This window comes from Glycine soja, chromosome 8, assembly GCF_004193775.1.
Source record: "Glycine soja cultivar W05 chromosome 8, ASM419377v2, whole genome shotgun sequence".
Taxonomy (NCBI): domain Eukaryota; kingdom Viridiplantae; phylum Streptophyta; class Magnoliopsida; order Fabales; family Fabaceae; genus Glycine; species Glycine soja.
In genome coordinates this window covers 16,715,939-16,733,109 of record NC_041009.1, presented here as the reverse complement: position 1 = coordinate 16,733,109, position 17,171 = coordinate 16,715,939, and the positions used below count along the sequence as shown (strand labels likewise).

The 17,171-nt window shown below is 33.3% G+C and overlaps 2 protein-coding genes across 2 annotated transcripts; both read left to right on the top strand.

Moving 5' to 3' along the window:
* The first annotated feature begins 1,294 nt into the window (after nucleotides 1–1,294).
* On the top strand, nucleotides 1,295–5,535 carry LOC114424435 (mitochondrial arginine transporter BAC2-like). Its single transcript, XM_028391285.1, has 2 exons — nucleotides 1,295–2,147; nucleotides 4,716–5,535. The coding sequence occupies exons 1-2, from the start codon at nucleotides 1,914–1,916 to the stop codon at nucleotides 5,391–5,393; spliced, it is 912 nt and encodes a 303-aa protein (XP_028247086.1). The 5' UTR covers nucleotides 1,295–1,913; the 3' UTR covers nucleotides 5,394–5,535.
* Nucleotides 5,536–11,559: 6,024 nt separating this feature from the next.
* On the top strand, nucleotides 11,560–16,265 carry LOC114422407 (kinesin-like protein KIN-13B). Its single transcript, XM_028388745.1, has 12 exons — nucleotides 11,560–11,814; nucleotides 11,968–12,180; nucleotides 12,268–12,414; nucleotides 12,685–12,786; nucleotides 13,229–13,306; nucleotides 13,401–13,482; nucleotides 13,745–13,904; nucleotides 13,978–14,280; nucleotides 14,409–14,627; nucleotides 14,755–15,100; nucleotides 15,183–15,248; nucleotides 15,864–16,265. Exons 1-12 carry the CDS (start codon nucleotides 11,686–11,688, stop codon nucleotides 16,041–16,043), a joined length of 2,025 nt encoding a protein of 674 aa, XP_028244546.1. The 5' UTR covers nucleotides 11,560–11,685; the 3' UTR covers nucleotides 16,044–16,265.
* Nucleotides 16,266–17,171: the final 906 nt, after the last annotated feature.

The window sequence follows — 17,171 nt, the reverse complement described above, 5'->3', positions numbered from 1 at the left end:
TTTAACTCTATAAACGTTCTTCATTTCATTGAAAAATCTTCCACTACTTTCTTTCTCATCTTTCTTTATATCTTTAAAAATATGGTTTTATAGCCAATAAAGTAAACCAACCAAAATTGAGTTCTGAAAAGAAAAACTAGACGTGTATTTTAAACCCACAAATTCAAATCACCAATAATTATTGGTCTAAAAACTAGTAAAACAAATTAAAAGTTTTTTGTTACAAAATACAAAGGTTCCGACATTCAAAAACAAACAGTAATTTATAATACAATTTAAAGATTTTAATAAATCATTTCACACATCTTTTGGACGATTTTTCAATTCAGTTATGTATAAAATTTTGGGTTGGAAAATTTGATTCCGCGTCACTAAATTAATGTGCCATGCGCCATTCCATCAAATTTAACAAAGGGAACTAATGGATTAATATAACTGACTCTAGTAGATCCTTTTTTTTTCTTACATTTTGATACACATAATTAATTTCCCTGTGCTTCAGTTTTGTGTTCTTTTTCGTAGAAAGTGAATTCAACAAGTCAGTCCAAATGTTCAATGGAGGCTACGTTTACGGAACATCCATAAAATTGGATAAGATGCATGTGAAAATAATGAATGATATTATTATGACTTGGAATCAACTTAATATGCAATTTCTAAAGTTGAATGACCCCGAATGAAGAGGTTATTAAAAGTTGTCTACCTAACAAACCTTACTATTTTTCTTTTCACTTTTTTTTTCAAGATGACCCCAACAAAAACCTTATTATCTTTTGGCCAATTTCTTTTCAAATGATCCTTCCTACTTGGCAGGAACAGCCGGAACGAAAAAAAGTAGAAGAAGTGAAAAATATTGATGAATTCGACTAAAGTACTAAGCCATAAAACTCAATATGGTAAAGACATCGTGATAAATAACGTAAAAATAAAATGGCCACTTTATATTTTCTCACTATGGTCACTTATATATTACTATAATAAATATTGTAACAAATAAATAATAATATTATTATTGGAGTCCCTAATGCACCTTTCTGGTATGGGTACATCTTATAAGTCACAATATACAGACTTCTGGGATCACGATCCTCACCTTTCTCTCCTTTTTTTTTTTTTTAATGACAAAAATATTAAAATAAATAATTAACCCTTGGATTGTGATTGCATGATGAGGTGCCGTTGTACCTGATCCAATTGCCCAAATCTGCTGGCAGTGAAGGTGATGCCACATTGGGCCTAACATTTAAGAAACCTGAATCTTTCAAGCTTTTCAAAAAATCAAGCCCCAACATGACACACAAAGACAAAGATTTCTACAACCCACTTGTGCTGTTCCAACTTCCAAGGTTCAAGGCTTCATGTCACGAGATTTTCCAGTAGTGGTAGTTGATAGATAAAATTATCTTCACCTTGAACTGAATTCCCTCAGTCATTGTTAATATCTGTTTCTGTTTATGTGGGGTGGGGGCACCAAAATCAATTCCAAAAAGTTGCTGAACACTAGGCTAGAAGCAACAACATCGGGCACGATTAAATTTTTCCACGTGTAAATCATGTATTGGTAACGTACGTAGATTGATTGGTGGGGCCTTTTTCTTGCACTACAAAATAGCAAAACAAAATTGCCACCGGTGGCATTTGTTTTGGCCTATACTCAAAAGCTGAGGTCGGAGTTCTCTGTTTCTTTTCCATCTCACAAGAAATGGGAAGGTGAAAAAAAGGTTCCTATCATTAACTTGACACATAAAGATATCACATTTCGGGTTTGCCAAACTATAGATAGAAACGCCAAAGGAGGGCGTTTTAGCTCAATAGCTTATTACACTAGTGGTATTTGATTCATTGTGTAAGCAAAAAAAGCAACAGAGACTAGCTATCTGATATAAAGTTTTTAGGAATGAGAGCAGAAGAAAATGGATTTCTGGCCAGAATATCTTGCAAGCGGTTCGGGAAGAGAGTTTGTAGCAGGTGGCTTTGGAGGCATTGCTGGTATAATTTCAGGTTATCCACTTGATACTCTTCGAATCAGATTACAAAACTCGAAAAATGGCTCTGCATTCACAATCCTTAGACAAATGGTGTCTAGGGAAGGACCAACTTCTTTGTACCGTGGCATGGGCGCACCATTAGCCTCCGTTACTTTTCAGGTCATTTTGGTCTCATTCATCAAACTTTGTTTATGTTATTTCTCTCTCTCTTTTAAATCCACATATACCCTCATAAAATTGCAGTGGAATTCAAGGGAATCGGATTTACGTGGGTGTTTATCTTAATTTTCAATCGTATCTTATCAACCAATTTTTAATCTAGATTATTTCATTTAACATTCTCCGCCTCCCCAGCTTTTTACGATTTTGGTATGCCGTAGGATTCTAACTTTTTTGTTTTATTTTTCTGATAAAAGAAAGCAATTGGATAAAAACTTTTTTTTATTTTATTTTGCTTTTGAATTTGTTGAAGAATCATTACTCATTAGGATAAGGTGATAAGGTGTTAAGGAATAAGGACTCTGACTCGTACCCAACGTTTTTCCAATTCAAGCAATATTAAATTAAATTTTAGGATGAGGCAATAGCTGAGTGATCTACTTAGGTAAGGTAGGAAATGAAGATGACTTCTACTCCAATATGCCTCAATTTGAGGATACACAAAATTATGATTGCGGTTTGCTAGTGATTTACTAGACAGTTGATCATTCGATCACTTCCAACTTCCAAGTGTTTTATTTTCTGCGACACAAAAGTTGTAACACATCCGAAAGGCACTGCCAGCAATGAATTTCCATCTTTCATGGTATCCGATCTTGAGATGCTTGAAACCATTTTTTTTAACCCACCTACCACATCGACCAGTGCAATGTGCAAATGTACGGGAACGAGCACTTATATATAGGAATAAATATAGTAGTATTACTTATAGTTTGTAGGTGCATTGGGCCATAGCAATAGGGCCATTCAAGGCTATTGGAACTTGAAAGGAATCATCTGTGTGAGTGTCTTAGAATAGGAAAAAGTTTAATGGACATCCTCAAATTCTTATGTAACATTTAGAAAGAGAGTACAAAATATCGAGGTATGATTAGATTTTTTAGTGATAGGAAGAGAGAGATAAAGGAAAATGAGAGGTATTGATGGGTTGTTTGTATATTACTGGTTAGAATATAATCCTATGGATAATGACCTATTATACGCCATTCTTTGCTCCCCGGCCCCTAAGTCTTTCAAACTTATCATATATATATATATATTACCTTAACTTAATTAACTTATAATTTAACAAGTGATTAAATACAAATAATTAATATGTTAAAGTTAAGATTAAATAGTCTTGAGTAATTTGGGTTTGATCCCTAGAAAAAAAAAATAATTTTTGATTAAGTTTTATTTATTTTCTGGTTGAATTTTGCCAGGTTTCTTTCCGTGATAAACTAAAACATTAAGACAACAAAAATTAACTTATAATTTAACACAAAAGCTCTTTCTTTTCAAAGAAAATTGAAAATTCATCTATTATTCTCTTTGGGTCAATTATAATTTTAACATTTTCAAATATTTCTGATATATTTTTACTTTACACAAACTTACATATTAGTTGTTTCTCTCTTTTTCTCATTTTTTTATTCTCTGAACACCTAACATGTAACTTAATTTTAACAATTTCAATAGACTTGTTTTCATATTTGTACGATTTACCTTCGTAAGTATATATGTGTTTTTGTTTTCTTTAGTTATTTTTTAATATATATATATATTATCTCAATTGTATTATCAATTTATTTTTCTGTTTTGATATAAATCCAGTGATCCACTAACTTTTCAAGCATTGTTATTGCTCTCGTTTTCCATCTTGACGTTATTGTTGGGCAGCCTCTATTTTGATAAAATAGTCATTCTTTCCTTCTAAAATATGTAATGCTTAAGCCTATATAATGGTTTCTATCTTAATGTTCAAATTTTTTATGCAATAATATATTAATATATACAATATATATTAACCATATTATATATATTTACTTATCATTTTTTTCTTGAGTTAAGACAGTTTACATGCATGTTCAAGTAGATGTTAATAGATTTTATCTATTTTTATTTGTAATAATTATGTAAATAATATATTTATTATTTCTTATGTAATTGATAATTTTATTTTCTCATTTATATAGCAACTTAATATGATATCGCATATTAAAGATATGCATTGAAATTTATTTTGTCTTCCCAAAATTTTGGTTCAAGATGTTTCAGGAGGAGTTTTATTTCGAGTAATGATATCTAACTAATTTTTTTTAATTTTAAACATCTCAATAACACGTTTTATATTTCTCTCTATTTTTCTTTTCTGTTCCATCATAAATTCAATCATACCTATCATTTTTTTTTAATAACATATTAGATGTTTATCAATCATGTTTATTTTTATTTTCAAGCACTGCCAGCAATGATTTTCCATTTTCCATGATGTCAAATCTTGAGATGCTTGAAAACAATACTTGTAGTTTGTGGGTGCCATTGGGTTCAAGGCTACTGAAACTTCAAATGAATCATTTGAATTGTTTTATGTCATTATGTGAACGGTGTGTTAGAGTATAACCCAGTAGATAGGCCTGTTATATGTGACTGTTTGCTTTATTTATTTGTCTTGACTACTTAATACAAAAAAGTGCATCTAAATTTGATTGTCTCACATTTTGATTATTATTGGTATTATGGTGGCAGAATGCAATGGTTTTCCAAACGTACGCAGTTCTGTCAAGGGTATTTGACTCATCTGTTTTTGCTAAAGACCCTCCTTCCTACAAGGGTGTTGCTTTAGGAGGAACGGGTGCCGGGGTTCTCCAAAGTCTATTAATATCCCCTGTGGAGTTGACCAAAGTTCAACTTCAGCTGCAAAACGGAGGCAAGATGACAGAATCTGTAAAAGGTTCTTTGACACTCGCCAAAAATATATGGAGAAAAGAAGGCCTCAGAGGAATCTATCGCGGACTTGGTCTCACAGTGATGAGGGATGGACCTTCTCATGGTTTATACTTCTGGACATACGAATACATGAGGGAACAGCTTCACCCAGGTTGCAGAAAAAGTGGTGAAGAGAGTTTGGATACCATGTTGATAGCAGGAGGATTAGCAGGGGTGACGAGTTGGATTAGTTGCTACCCTTTTGATGTTGTAAAGACAAGACTACAGGCTCAAACACCCTCTTCTATAAAGTACAAAGGCATTATAGATTGTTTCAAAAAGAGTGTTAACGCAGAAGGATACGGTGTGCTATGGCGGGGTTTAGGAACTACAGTTGCCAGAGCGTTCCTCGTAAATGCTGCCGTATTTTCTGCTTATGAGATTTCACTAAGATTATTGTTTAACAATGGGAGTATTCAAATGCAGGAAACACTATAGGAGAAAATTAAACACCATTCCAATAGCAGCTGGTGTGCTGAAAACAATCAAAATTCCGCTTTGATATTCAATAACCATTACAAGATGTAATTGCCGTATATTCTATACGTAATTAATATTCATTAGATGATGTAATTATCAATATTTGTTTTTCTATTCTTTGACTGTGAATCCCGCGTTTGCGGAAGCGTAGAGGGCTGATAGAAGAACAATCGGCCATGACATGTTAGGCTTAGGATCTTGAAATCAACATCATATAAAACTTCCGAGCAATAAAGAAAAAGGAGGAAGACCGCTATGGCAAGGAGGGGAATTACAATGGTGGCAGCGGTGTTGATAATAGTAGTGGGAGAAGTTATGTCAATGCTTGCTGTGTTGGCAAGAAGGATTATTGTCAAATATAAAGATAATGTTTTTTTAATTAAAAACAAAATTTGTAAATCCTTTATTGTTGGTTTTAATAGTGTTTTAAAATTAAATTAAAAATTATCTCAATTTCATTTTAGTTAAACATATTTTGTTTTAAAAATTATATTTTAAAACAAAAAAACTTGTAATAATCCTAATGGACCTTGAGTATGACACTTGAAACTTGAAAGTGTCTTTCAAATTAGAATCACAATTTCTAAAACTAATTTTATAAGATTATTGTTTGAATCATACTTTCTCACTAATAAAATATGTAATTAGTATTTTTTTATTATTTCTATCATGATTGTGATTATTATTATATCTATATGTAGGATTATAATCATTACTATTACTATAACCCATATTATTATGGTTATTACTGATTTACTATCACCAAATATTAAAATATCTTATTCTCATATTTAGATTTTAAAAAACATCTTATTCTCATATTTAGATTTTAAAAAACAATTAGTTGATCTAAAAAAAAGACATACCCTCATACTTTGAAGCTTATATAAACCTTTTTTTCTTAGTAATAATAATAACACTCAAATTTATTACAACTCATTTCTAATTCATATTTCTGTGTATATTTTTTTTTTTTACCTTTCTCATCACATCACATATAATTTATATGATATTCTCTCTCTACTTTTCTTTTTCTTTTTCCTATCTCTCTTGTCTATCTCCTCCCTCCACTCCATCCACCTCATTTTGGCAGGTGCTGTTTTGGTTTTTATGACTGGTTGGGAGGATATAACCTCTTTGAAAGATCAACTTCAAGCTCATCCTTTGTTGGGTGATCAGAGCCGAGTATTGCTTCTTGCATGCCACGGCTCCGTGGCCAGCTCTGAGCAGGTGATCTTGCTACTAAAGACTGAATAGCTTAGTAACCACAGTAGATAGTGCTTGTCAGTGTATAGTTTACAATTGAATTCAAGCTATCTAATAGCTAATTTTGTCTTCAATATTGGAAATAATAGTTCTGAAGTGATTGAAATTAAGTATATTCTGCTGAAAATGGGTGCTTCATTATTGGTTTCTGGGAACACTTCTTCAGTTTGCTCGAGAAAATGATACGAATTTTATTAGAATAAAATAAAATAAAATAAAATAGAATAAAATTTTCAGAAATAAGATATGAATTTTATTAGAATTATATCTTTCATAATATAATATTATCTTATTTGTCGGCAGCTGAAGAAAATTTTAATCTAAGAGACGAATAAGAAAATAGATAGAAGAAAAGAAAGTGCGGCCAAAGAATATAAAGAGAAAAAGACAACCAAAACATGAGAAAAATGAAGAGTCGCTAGTAGAGCCATCATATTTGTGCCTGTAGCCTTGGTCATTGTAAAGAGAAATTTTATTCTTAAAACTTATTGTTAACAATTACTTTTACGATTAAGAAAAAAATAAGAAAATGGAAAAAATATTAATCAATAAATTTTTTATGACGTAATTTTCTTATAAAGCTAACTAGAACTGTAATACTTACTATTTTAAAAGGAAGACCCAAGCCGTTTAATTAAAATGATGAATGAAGATGTGATGGAAATTTGTTATATTTAAATACACATATTTAACTCAGATTCATGTAGTACATAATTTTCTTCATTCATAGGAAGTATTTGTTTGCAAATACTCATTAAGTTTGAGTCTAATTACCATCCCTGTGAATGTGGAAAATCCGCAAAAGGCTCAAAAGAAGTTAAGTTGAAAATTAATTTAAATTCAATTCAATTTAGATCATTTGCACTCATACTTTTAACGGGCTTTACTTTAATTATATTTATAATTGACGTGATTCTCATGGAATAATTTTCCTAATAGTAATAATATGCCCGCTGTCGTGATTCTTAGCTCTTATCACAGGTCATTGAGGTCAAGCCCATACCTCAGAACATAAAATAGTGAAACAGACAATTGAAAGAATTGGAGGGTAAATCTATTTTCTTTTTTAAAAATAAAGAAATATGTTAGAAACCACAAACAGAAATAAGAAAAACTATTAGTGAAGAACAAAATACTATTGAGAAATTTGTGTGAAGCATTTAAGGAAATACAGTGGAATCGTAATCTCTACTGCCCAGAGCAAAAGCTCCTTCAAAGACAACCACAAATCCCCTTTCTCCTCCCGTCAGGATCCCTATAATAGAATTCCCTTCACAACCCAAAACCTATTACTTTCTCTCTGCCACCTCAACTGATACGGAAACTAAAGAGGAAGCAACAAAAACAACCAAGGCAACAGACTCAAAAGCAGAAACAAAGGTGCCAATAGTAAGCAAGCCCAAGAGAAAGGTCACTAAGCCTACGTACCTTGGTGACTACGTTTAAGGAAAATGACAAAGGCCAGCAGTGCAGTGCAAATCTTGCTTGATTTGGAATTATCGTCCAGGCTAGCAAATTCCATTAGAGGAATATTCTTAGGCACACACGAGTACAATTCTGTTATTAGGATCATTATAAATATAGCCCTATAAACAAAAGCAAGATAATAAGAGAATTATACCATTACCTTCATCTTGTTCCTGTTTTCTCTTTTCTCCCTTGATCCTTCGAGAGGAACTGGTTCTAGAAACCAGCTAGCCCCTTTTGATACGTAATATTTGGTGCTCTTGTTGTTCTGCCTCCCAATGCCTAACCCAGCACTTCACGATCCTCCTTTGAGTTCTCTTGAGGTGCACAGAGTGTAACGCATCAACATACTCCCAGTAAGATGGATCGCGTTTTGTTGACTTTTGTTGTTTGGTAAACAGTTTTTTTGGACCACCCTTGGTCTTCACTTTTTCTGGAGGAGGACACATGGAGTTCATATCAGAGTAAGCAATTTCTCGCAACTTTGACTTCAAATGTATTTTACCACAAACATTGAGCTGCTCAAAGCGTTTCGATATGGTTTCCATCTCCTCAGTTATGGTCACTTGTGTCTCACTTAACCCTTAATCTAAAAAACTATGTCTCTGTCAAAAAATGTGGATTGTCTTTTGTGGTATGAAGCTAACAATATATTTAAACAACTCGCATGCACATGGAAGATCGTGGGTACTCTTTATGACACATCCACATCGTGAAGGGTTTTTATCTGCATAAGCTACACGTTCATACTCACCAACAATTTCATTTAAAGCGTACCTTGATACCATGCTGAGTAATTTTTTGTACAAGATTACTTTAAACACATGCCCAACCACGTGCATGCTTGTCTCAAAAGATGTTTTAATCTTGGTGTGTTGAAGTGTCATCATATTATTCATTGCTTCCTAAACACTACATATGTCACCAACATAGTTTTGTAGTAATCTCTTTAGTGACCAATGAACACTCTGAACCCTACACATGAAATATACAAAAACATGTAAATAATCGCATCATTGTCATTTAAGTCAACACTTCAACAAATGAAAACAAACAAAAAACAATATTCATACCTGTTAGTGGTTGTGTTTTCTAGATGCATCACTTTGTTTGGCTATGCTTTCACAAATCTTTCTTTGTGTGGAATCACCCATGTTTGACACACATAGTTCACAAACATAGGCCATGAAGAGCAAGTCATTTCAAAGTTTTTAAGGTACTAATCAAAAGAACTCTCATTGGGACACTCAACCAAACTCCCCCAAGCCTCCATCACATAATCTCATGCATTCTTTTGAGCAATCAGGGTTTTACACTTTGTCTTCACATTCTTGTCAATGAGGAATCAATACAACAAATTCGTAGCATCCGGGAATACAGTTTTCACTGCATTCATCAAAAACAAATCTCTGTCAGTGACAATAACCCCGGGGAGTGCATCAACTCTCATGAAAAGATGATGAAACCGCTCTAGAACCCAAACAACATTGTTAAGATGTTCTCCTTCCAAGTAAGCAAAACCGATGAAAAATGTCATTCCTGTTGGTGTAACACCAACAATATCAAGCAACGCCAGTTTGTACCTATTTGTTTTGTAGGTACTGTCGATCAAAAAACCAAATTACAAGAATTGGTTAACTTTACTACATCAAGATGACTCCAGAACAAGTCATGTACAACATTATCATCCTTCAACCTATGCAAGTGAATATATTGATTTCGATCAAGCAACATCATCAGTTGTTTCATTTCGGTGTTACTTCCTCTTATGGAAGAATGGTAAGCATGTCTCACATTGTAAATTTGTTTGATTGTTGTATAATTGTTGTCATTGTGCTCCTTCAACGTCAACAAAATATTTCTTGGCTTCACCATGGAACTTCGTCATATCAACAACAACAATCTTCTCATCCTTTTTCAACTGACCTACATATGGATGCCTAACCAATGACTTTGTCATTTCGTGATTGTGAATCCCACAAATTAACTTCACCATCCATTTGTCTCCTCTAAAACTAGCTTTGCACGCAACTTAAACGGGCACCCACATTTTCTACTATTAGTGCATGTTCTTACCAATTTATGTTTCTTAGGCCTATACTCCCCACTCCTTTCACAAGCTATCAACAAAAATAAGATTCTTCCTTGAACACCGGTATTGATGTATGACCTTATTATAACGACAACAAATCCAATGTCATGAGCCAACGATTGAGTCCATTGTAAAACTTCATCACGACTACCAAACAACTAAAACACAATTCAAATCAGGTTTGTCATGAGTAAACATCTATGTAATATAATTACTGTACCAACAACAACAAATTGCACAAATACCTCAGAAGTATTAAAGGCATTAGAGCAATCAACTTTAACGCTAGCATCTTCCTCATTTTCAATATTCATTTCAACTTCTTGAGACATCATACTATCATACATCCATTGGTCTTCATTCATCTTAATAAAACATTTAACAAATTCATTTCAATAACAACAATTTAATTCACACAAATATAGTTGTTCACACAAAAAATATTTTACAGGACTTTTTCATTAAAATGTCATATAAATCTAATAAATACATCCTTCAATAAAATACATAATTCAATTAAACATGTAAATACATAATCATTCTCATATAAATTTGTTTAATTATTAATCATTAATATATTCATTTTTAAGCAATGTAATATTACTAAAACTAGTCAAAAAAATTTACAAAATTATTAATAATTAATTTAACTATTAAAAATAAATAAAAAAAGAATTCGTATGACCATATGGATCAACAATCCGTATGTATTTTGCATACCTCTTCTTCTCCGACAATGAAAATCAACTGGAATCCACCGTATACTCCTCACCAATGCACGCACATCACTGGAGAACAAATACACTTCTAAATCGCCCTTAACGAAAATAACCTACACTGAGTTACAGAAATTATATGAAAAAAAATAACACTGCAGAAATGAAAAAATCTTATTACTATTTATAACCGAAGATACGATAAGTGTATTTTTGACATTTAGGAAATTTGGTGGGTGCGCCAGCATTACCCCAATCAATTCCCGAATCCAATTCCTTTTCCTTTTTTTTAAAAAAAAAAGGAAAAACAACACCCTACACGAAAGGACACGTGGCACGGTCTGAGAAAGCCCCGAAAGGTGGCAGCATTTTTGAATGCGAAGGAGCCAAGCGCGCAACGATAAATACACAAAAGTCTTAGCGGTCCCCACCCACGTGAGAGACGGTGGGCGATGATAGGACAACTTAAAGAAAAAGAAAAGAACACACTCCAGCGCTACGTCGTCGTTTCACCGTTCCACACGTGCCTCACTTTCGTCTTTCGGATTCAAAAATATTCAAAGGCTGTTTTAGTTTGTTCGTTCTCCACTCACTCACTGCGTCCTATTTACCTTAAATATCTTTGGTTTCACTCTACACTACAAACTACAAAGCAGGCTCCTCCTTGAAGGTTTTCTGAACTCGTTTCTTTTTTCTCTTCGAATCAAGCATGAACCGGCAAGCCCAGAGATCCGGTGCGACGGGGGTGCACCATAACCGCCAGTACTCCGAACACTATCTCGACGCCTCTTCCAAGTGGTTTAATGACTCTTCCTCCAATCACATTCCTCCTCTTCAGGTTCCTCTTCCTCCTTTTTCGTTTAACCCTAACGTTCAACTACTTCACTCTCCAAATTAATTAATGATTCATTACATTTATTGTTCGCAACAACCACTGGTCTCCTCTTTGCAGTTCTGAATTTCGATCCCTTTTCGTGATTTTGACTTGCAGGACTACAATTTGTACGGTGGCGGAGGTGGAAGAATGTATCGGAGCAACGCGCAGAGGAGCTTCAATGAGTATTGTTTTGATCCGGCCACGCCTCCTCGGAGTTACGCCATTAAGAAAAACGCCAACGGTTACGGCGACGAAGACTATTCTCCTCGTGATTTCAGCCCCGGCCTCTTGGATCTCCATTCTTTTGATACGGAGCTTCTTCCTCAGGTTAATTATGCATTCGCATTTCGTTTTAATCATCGTTAAGCTTTCTTGTTTGGTTTTGTTTCAATTGTTTGGGTGTGATTTTTGTAGATTACGTCCTCGAATTTGTATGATTCCGAGCCTTACATTTTCGGCAAACAAACTGTCAGAGCTCGCGCTTCCGAAAACAATGTCTCCAATAGTCTTGCTGCTGCGGACAATGCGAAATCTAGCAATGTGGCTAAAATTAAAGTTGTGGTATGTTCTTCTTTCGCATATCTTAATACATAATCAGAAACGTTATTTGTACGACAAATTTTACTACTAAGAGAAAAAAGTAGGAGATATAATAAAGAATGTGATGAAGAGAGATAGAAACAGAAAAGGGTGTTGACTGTTTGCCAGTGAGTTTGGAGGTTCTCAACTTGAAGACTGCATTTGCTGTAGTGTCAGAAAATAAAAAATAGATTTTGTCTCTGCTTGAATTTTAATTTTGTCCTGACTTTGGCAACTTGCTATTTTATGCAGGTTCGCAAGAGACCGCTTAATAAGAAGGAGGTAGCTAAGCAGGAGGAGGATATTATAGATACAGTTTCAGATTCATTGACAGTGCACGAGACTAAACTTAAGGTGGGTGTAGTAGGCAATAAAAATCCGTGGTTCTAATGTGGTATAACTGCCTTTGATCTTGAAAAATATTTGATTAAGCAGTTTTTAATGACTCATGGCTCGTGAGAACTAAGAAATTAAGAATGAAGTTGCTAAGATATTGATAATTCTAAATCTTTCTCTCAGTGAATTTGAAATGCTTGACTTGAAAACAGTGAACAGTGTACTTAGAAGGACAAGAATTGCAGTTAAGAGTAAAAGCCACAGACTGTAATTATCTGTGTTTATTTATATTGTAATTGTTGAAGCTTTCTAGAAATCTAGCAATTGTACGACATATTTTTCTCAGTTATTAATATTTACCCATTTATGTTTCACACGTCTGTGCATAGTATAAGCTTTTGGCTATTGTATTATAGTAAATGTTTTCATTTGAACATTTTTAAATTTAAATGCTTTACAGGTTGACCTAACTCAGTATGTAGAGAAGCATGAATTTGTTTTTGATGCCGTCTTGAATGAAGAGGTTACAAATGATGAGGTAACTGTAATGCAGTTAAATGTTTAGTTGAAAGAATAAATGGACAAATACATAGGCCAACATAGATTTATTTTTAATCTTTTGATTTCCTCAGGTGTATTGTGAAACAGTGGAACCCATAGTTCCAATAATATTTCAACGCACGAAGGCAACTTGCTTTGCATATGGCCAAACAGGTGAGAACAGCCTCTCAAATTTGATTGTTTGCCAATTTCTCAGTTTTCGAAAAATAAGCATAGATATTCCTAAATGGTTTTATTATGTCTACACTTGTAATATGTCAAAGAGACATGTTTGAATTCTGTAATGGTAAGTTTTTGATTCTCCTGTGGCTGTTATTTCATGCCAAAGTGACTCTGTTGGCTTGCACTAATACTGTCATGATCCTATTAGTAATAGAATTTGTGAACCTCTACACATAACTTTCTTCTTATGTAGGAAGTGGAAAAACTTACACAATGAAGCCACTGCCTCTTAAAGCATCAAGGGACATCTTGAGATTGATGCACCATACCTATAGGAATCAGGGATTTCAGTTGTTTGTGAGTTTCTTTGAAATATATGGTGGGAAGCTTTTTGATCTCCTTAATGGTCGAAAGTGAGTAATTTGATCCTTCTTGTTTGCACCTGTGGTTTCTATATTCTTTAGGTGTAATATTGTACTTCTGCAGAAAACTGTGCATGAGGGAGGATGGTAAGCAACAAGTTTGCATTGTTGGTTTGCAAGAGTACCGGGTATCAGATGTAGAGACCATCAAGGAACTGATTGAGCAAGGAAATGCCACAAGAAGTACTGGCACCACAGGTGCAAATGAGGAGTCTTCACGGTCACATGCAATACTTCAGCTTGCTATCAAGAGATCAGTTGAGGGAAATGTATCCAAACCTCCTCGTGTTGTTGGGAAGCTGTCCTTCATAGATCTTGCTGGAAGTGAACGTGGAGCGGATACCACAGATAATGACAAACAGACAAGGTATGTCTCAAGGAACTGCAAAGATGATATTGTGAAACATAATTTCATTAACGATATCTCAGATTTTCTCTTCTTAGCCTTAATGAATTTGTTTGTTTGGACGGTGTTCCAAATTACATGGAATGCAGAATAGAAGGTGCTGAGATCAATAAGAGCTTGCTTGCCTTAAAGGAGTGCATAAGAGCTTTAGATAATGACCAAGGACACATCCCATTCAGAGGCAGTAAATTGACTGAAGTTCTGAGGGATTCATTTGTTGGTAATTCCCGCACTGTTATGATATCATGCATATCACCAAGTTCGGGTTCATGTGAACATACTCTGAATACATTAAGATATGCTGACAGGTAACAATGAAATTTCTACCAAACAATGAATTTTCTGTTATTGATTTTCCCCTCCTTGTGCAATCACTGATATGTACAGAATGGAAAACTTTTTGATTTTGCTGTTACAAAATGATTGAAAATGCAGGGTGAAAAGCTTATCAAAAGGGAACAATTCTAAGAAGGATGTTTTATCTTCAAACTTTAACCTTAAAGAATCAACTACTATTTCCTTGTCTTCCGTTAATACATATACCTACGAGGATCGCGCAGCTGATGCATGGCCTGAAGAAAATGATGGGGATGAATTTAGTTCTCCTGAAGATTACTGTGAACCGGTGAAACCATCATGGAAGAAAAATGAAAAGGTAGAGCAATATAGTGCAACAGATGAAAAATTTAAGAAACCCAATCATCAGATCAAATGGAAGGACATCCCAAAAGTTGAACCTAAAACAGTACATTCAGATGATGATTTGACTGCCCTCTTACAGGTGAGAGTAGGCTACTGACTACTCTGAAAAATGACTTTTTCATATATACAAAACTGAGTAAAAGTATATATCATAATTTCAGGAAGAAGAAGACCTTGTAAATACGCACCGGAAACAAGTAGAGGAGACCATGAGTATTGTTAGAGAGGTATTTAAATTGACTCTGTTTTTCCTTTTCACATTTTATTTGTTCATATAAATTTTATGTTAAGTACGTAATAGGGCATACGTGAAACCTTCGAAACTTGTGAGATGTGACTATTAGTTAGTGTAGGCTGTTGATGGCTTTAATATAAAATGATGGGTCTTCAAAACTTAGCTTCTAAGCAAATTACTTTTTTTTTTTTTTTGTATAATTAGGGATGATCTTTAATGAATTTGTTGTCAAGACAAACATTGGGTATAAGCATCCTAATCCTATGCTAAAATTTAACTTCTTTTTAAATTTAAAAAATGGGGGTTAACAAAGATCGTACTCTAGACCACATATTCATCTCACATGGAGCATGTCACGAATCAATTCTCCAAAAATTTCAGCTGTCGAGTAAAGACACATGATTTTTTTTATATTTAACAGCATCATAGTTGAAATTGAGCACATAGAGATATACACTAAATTTCAGTTTGTTGAAATATCTTTTGCATGCAGCCCATGGTTTCAGTATTATTTATCCTACAAAAAATGCATAGTTGCTAGAGCATCCTTCGAGTGCATAGTGGGATGTCCGAAGTTGTTATTAATGTATGCTCTACATATATGCAGGAAATGAACCTCTTGGTTGAAGCAGATAAACCAGGTAATCAGCTGGATGATTATATAGCAAAACTAAATGCCATTCTGTCTCAGAAGGCAGCTAGCATCATGCAGTTACAAACCCGTTTAGCTCATTTCCAGAAACGTTTAAAGGAGCATAACGTTTTGGCTTCATCTGCTGGTTACTAATTTAAATGAGACTCCTGGGATTTTTAAGTGGATGGAGTCGAGTGATTCATAATGATGGGGAGTAGTTTGGAAGAGAATGGAGTGAAAATGATTTTTTTTTTCTATTTTCTTTTAAACCCTAAATTGGTTGGATGTTTTCGTGAGGGAGTGGTGGGATCATCTCCCTTGTTTGGAAGTTAAGATTATAAATAATTGATATAAATTACACATTTAATTCCAACACACCTGCATTGTTGTTATTTTAATTTTATTTTCTCAAGAAAATAGTTTATACATAACAAACGGATCTAAAAAATTTCTTTAGTAAGACAAAGAAATCACTTGCAATATTTTTGTAAAAGAAAATTATTACAAATTCTTATAAAAGGCATAATATCTGGCAAAAAAAATTAAAATACGTATATTTTTACAAATTATAATTATTTTATAGGCATTTTCATATTTTTAAAAAATACCATAATTTGACTTAAAAAATATTATAATTTTTTCATTGTCAATATTATAAAAAATTAAAAAGATAAAATGATAAAATTGATATAAATTTATTATCTCTTATAACTTTTTACGTTCATCTTAAAAAAATATTTTATGGGGTAACACTAATATTTTCAAGTGACAAAAATATTATATATGTGCACGTAAAAATAAAATCTTGTGAGTAATTTTCACATATTTTCAAATAGATTTGCCACTGAAGATAAATATTCTCATCTAATCATAAGTTAACATATAGTAAGTTTATTATATTTCATAATAAGTAGCTTCGAATTTTCTTCGTATATAATAGAAAAAACATTAAAATATTTAATTAATATTAGAAGGCGTTAACACCCTCCGAGTTTCATGCGCAAAGTCAATGAAAATAGTTCTTGGTATAGAAGTTTCCGCGGGCAACTTTTTAAAGTAATTTTTAATTTTTTGCATTTCATTTTTTATCTACTTGACAATTTTCTCTCTCTCTCTTTTTAATTATATCATATGTGATTTTATTATTTTATTTTCTCTTTTTATCTTTCTTCCCCCACTAATGTATATATTTCCTTTAATGGTGTAAAAAGACATGTTTCCTATTAAATTTGTTAAAAAAAATCAAGTAATGATAAATTTATCGTAAAATAATTACCTGAT

Bases quoted from the DNA above. Each gene is read 5' to 3' on its own strand.
- LOC114422407 (XM_028388745.1), top strand. From the start codon at position 11,686: ATGAACCGGCAAGCCCAGAGATCCGGTGCGACGGGGGTGCACCATAAC. The intron at 11,815-11,967 runs GTTCCTCTTCCT...TTTGACTTGCAG, and splicing joins ATCACATTCCTCCTCTTCAG to GACTACAATTTGTACGGTGG. The intron at 13,307-13,400 runs GTAACTGTAATG...TGATTTCCTCAG, and splicing joins AAGAGGTTACAAATGATGAG to GTGTATTGTGAAACAGTGGA.
- LOC114424435 (XM_028391285.1), top strand. From the start codon at position 1,914: ATGGATTTCTGGCCAGAATATCTTGCAAGCGGTTCGGGAAGAGAGTTT. The intron at 2,148-4,715 runs GTCATTTTGGTC...TTATGGTGGCAG, and splicing joins TAGCCTCCGTTACTTTTCAG to AATGCAATGGTTTTCCAAAC.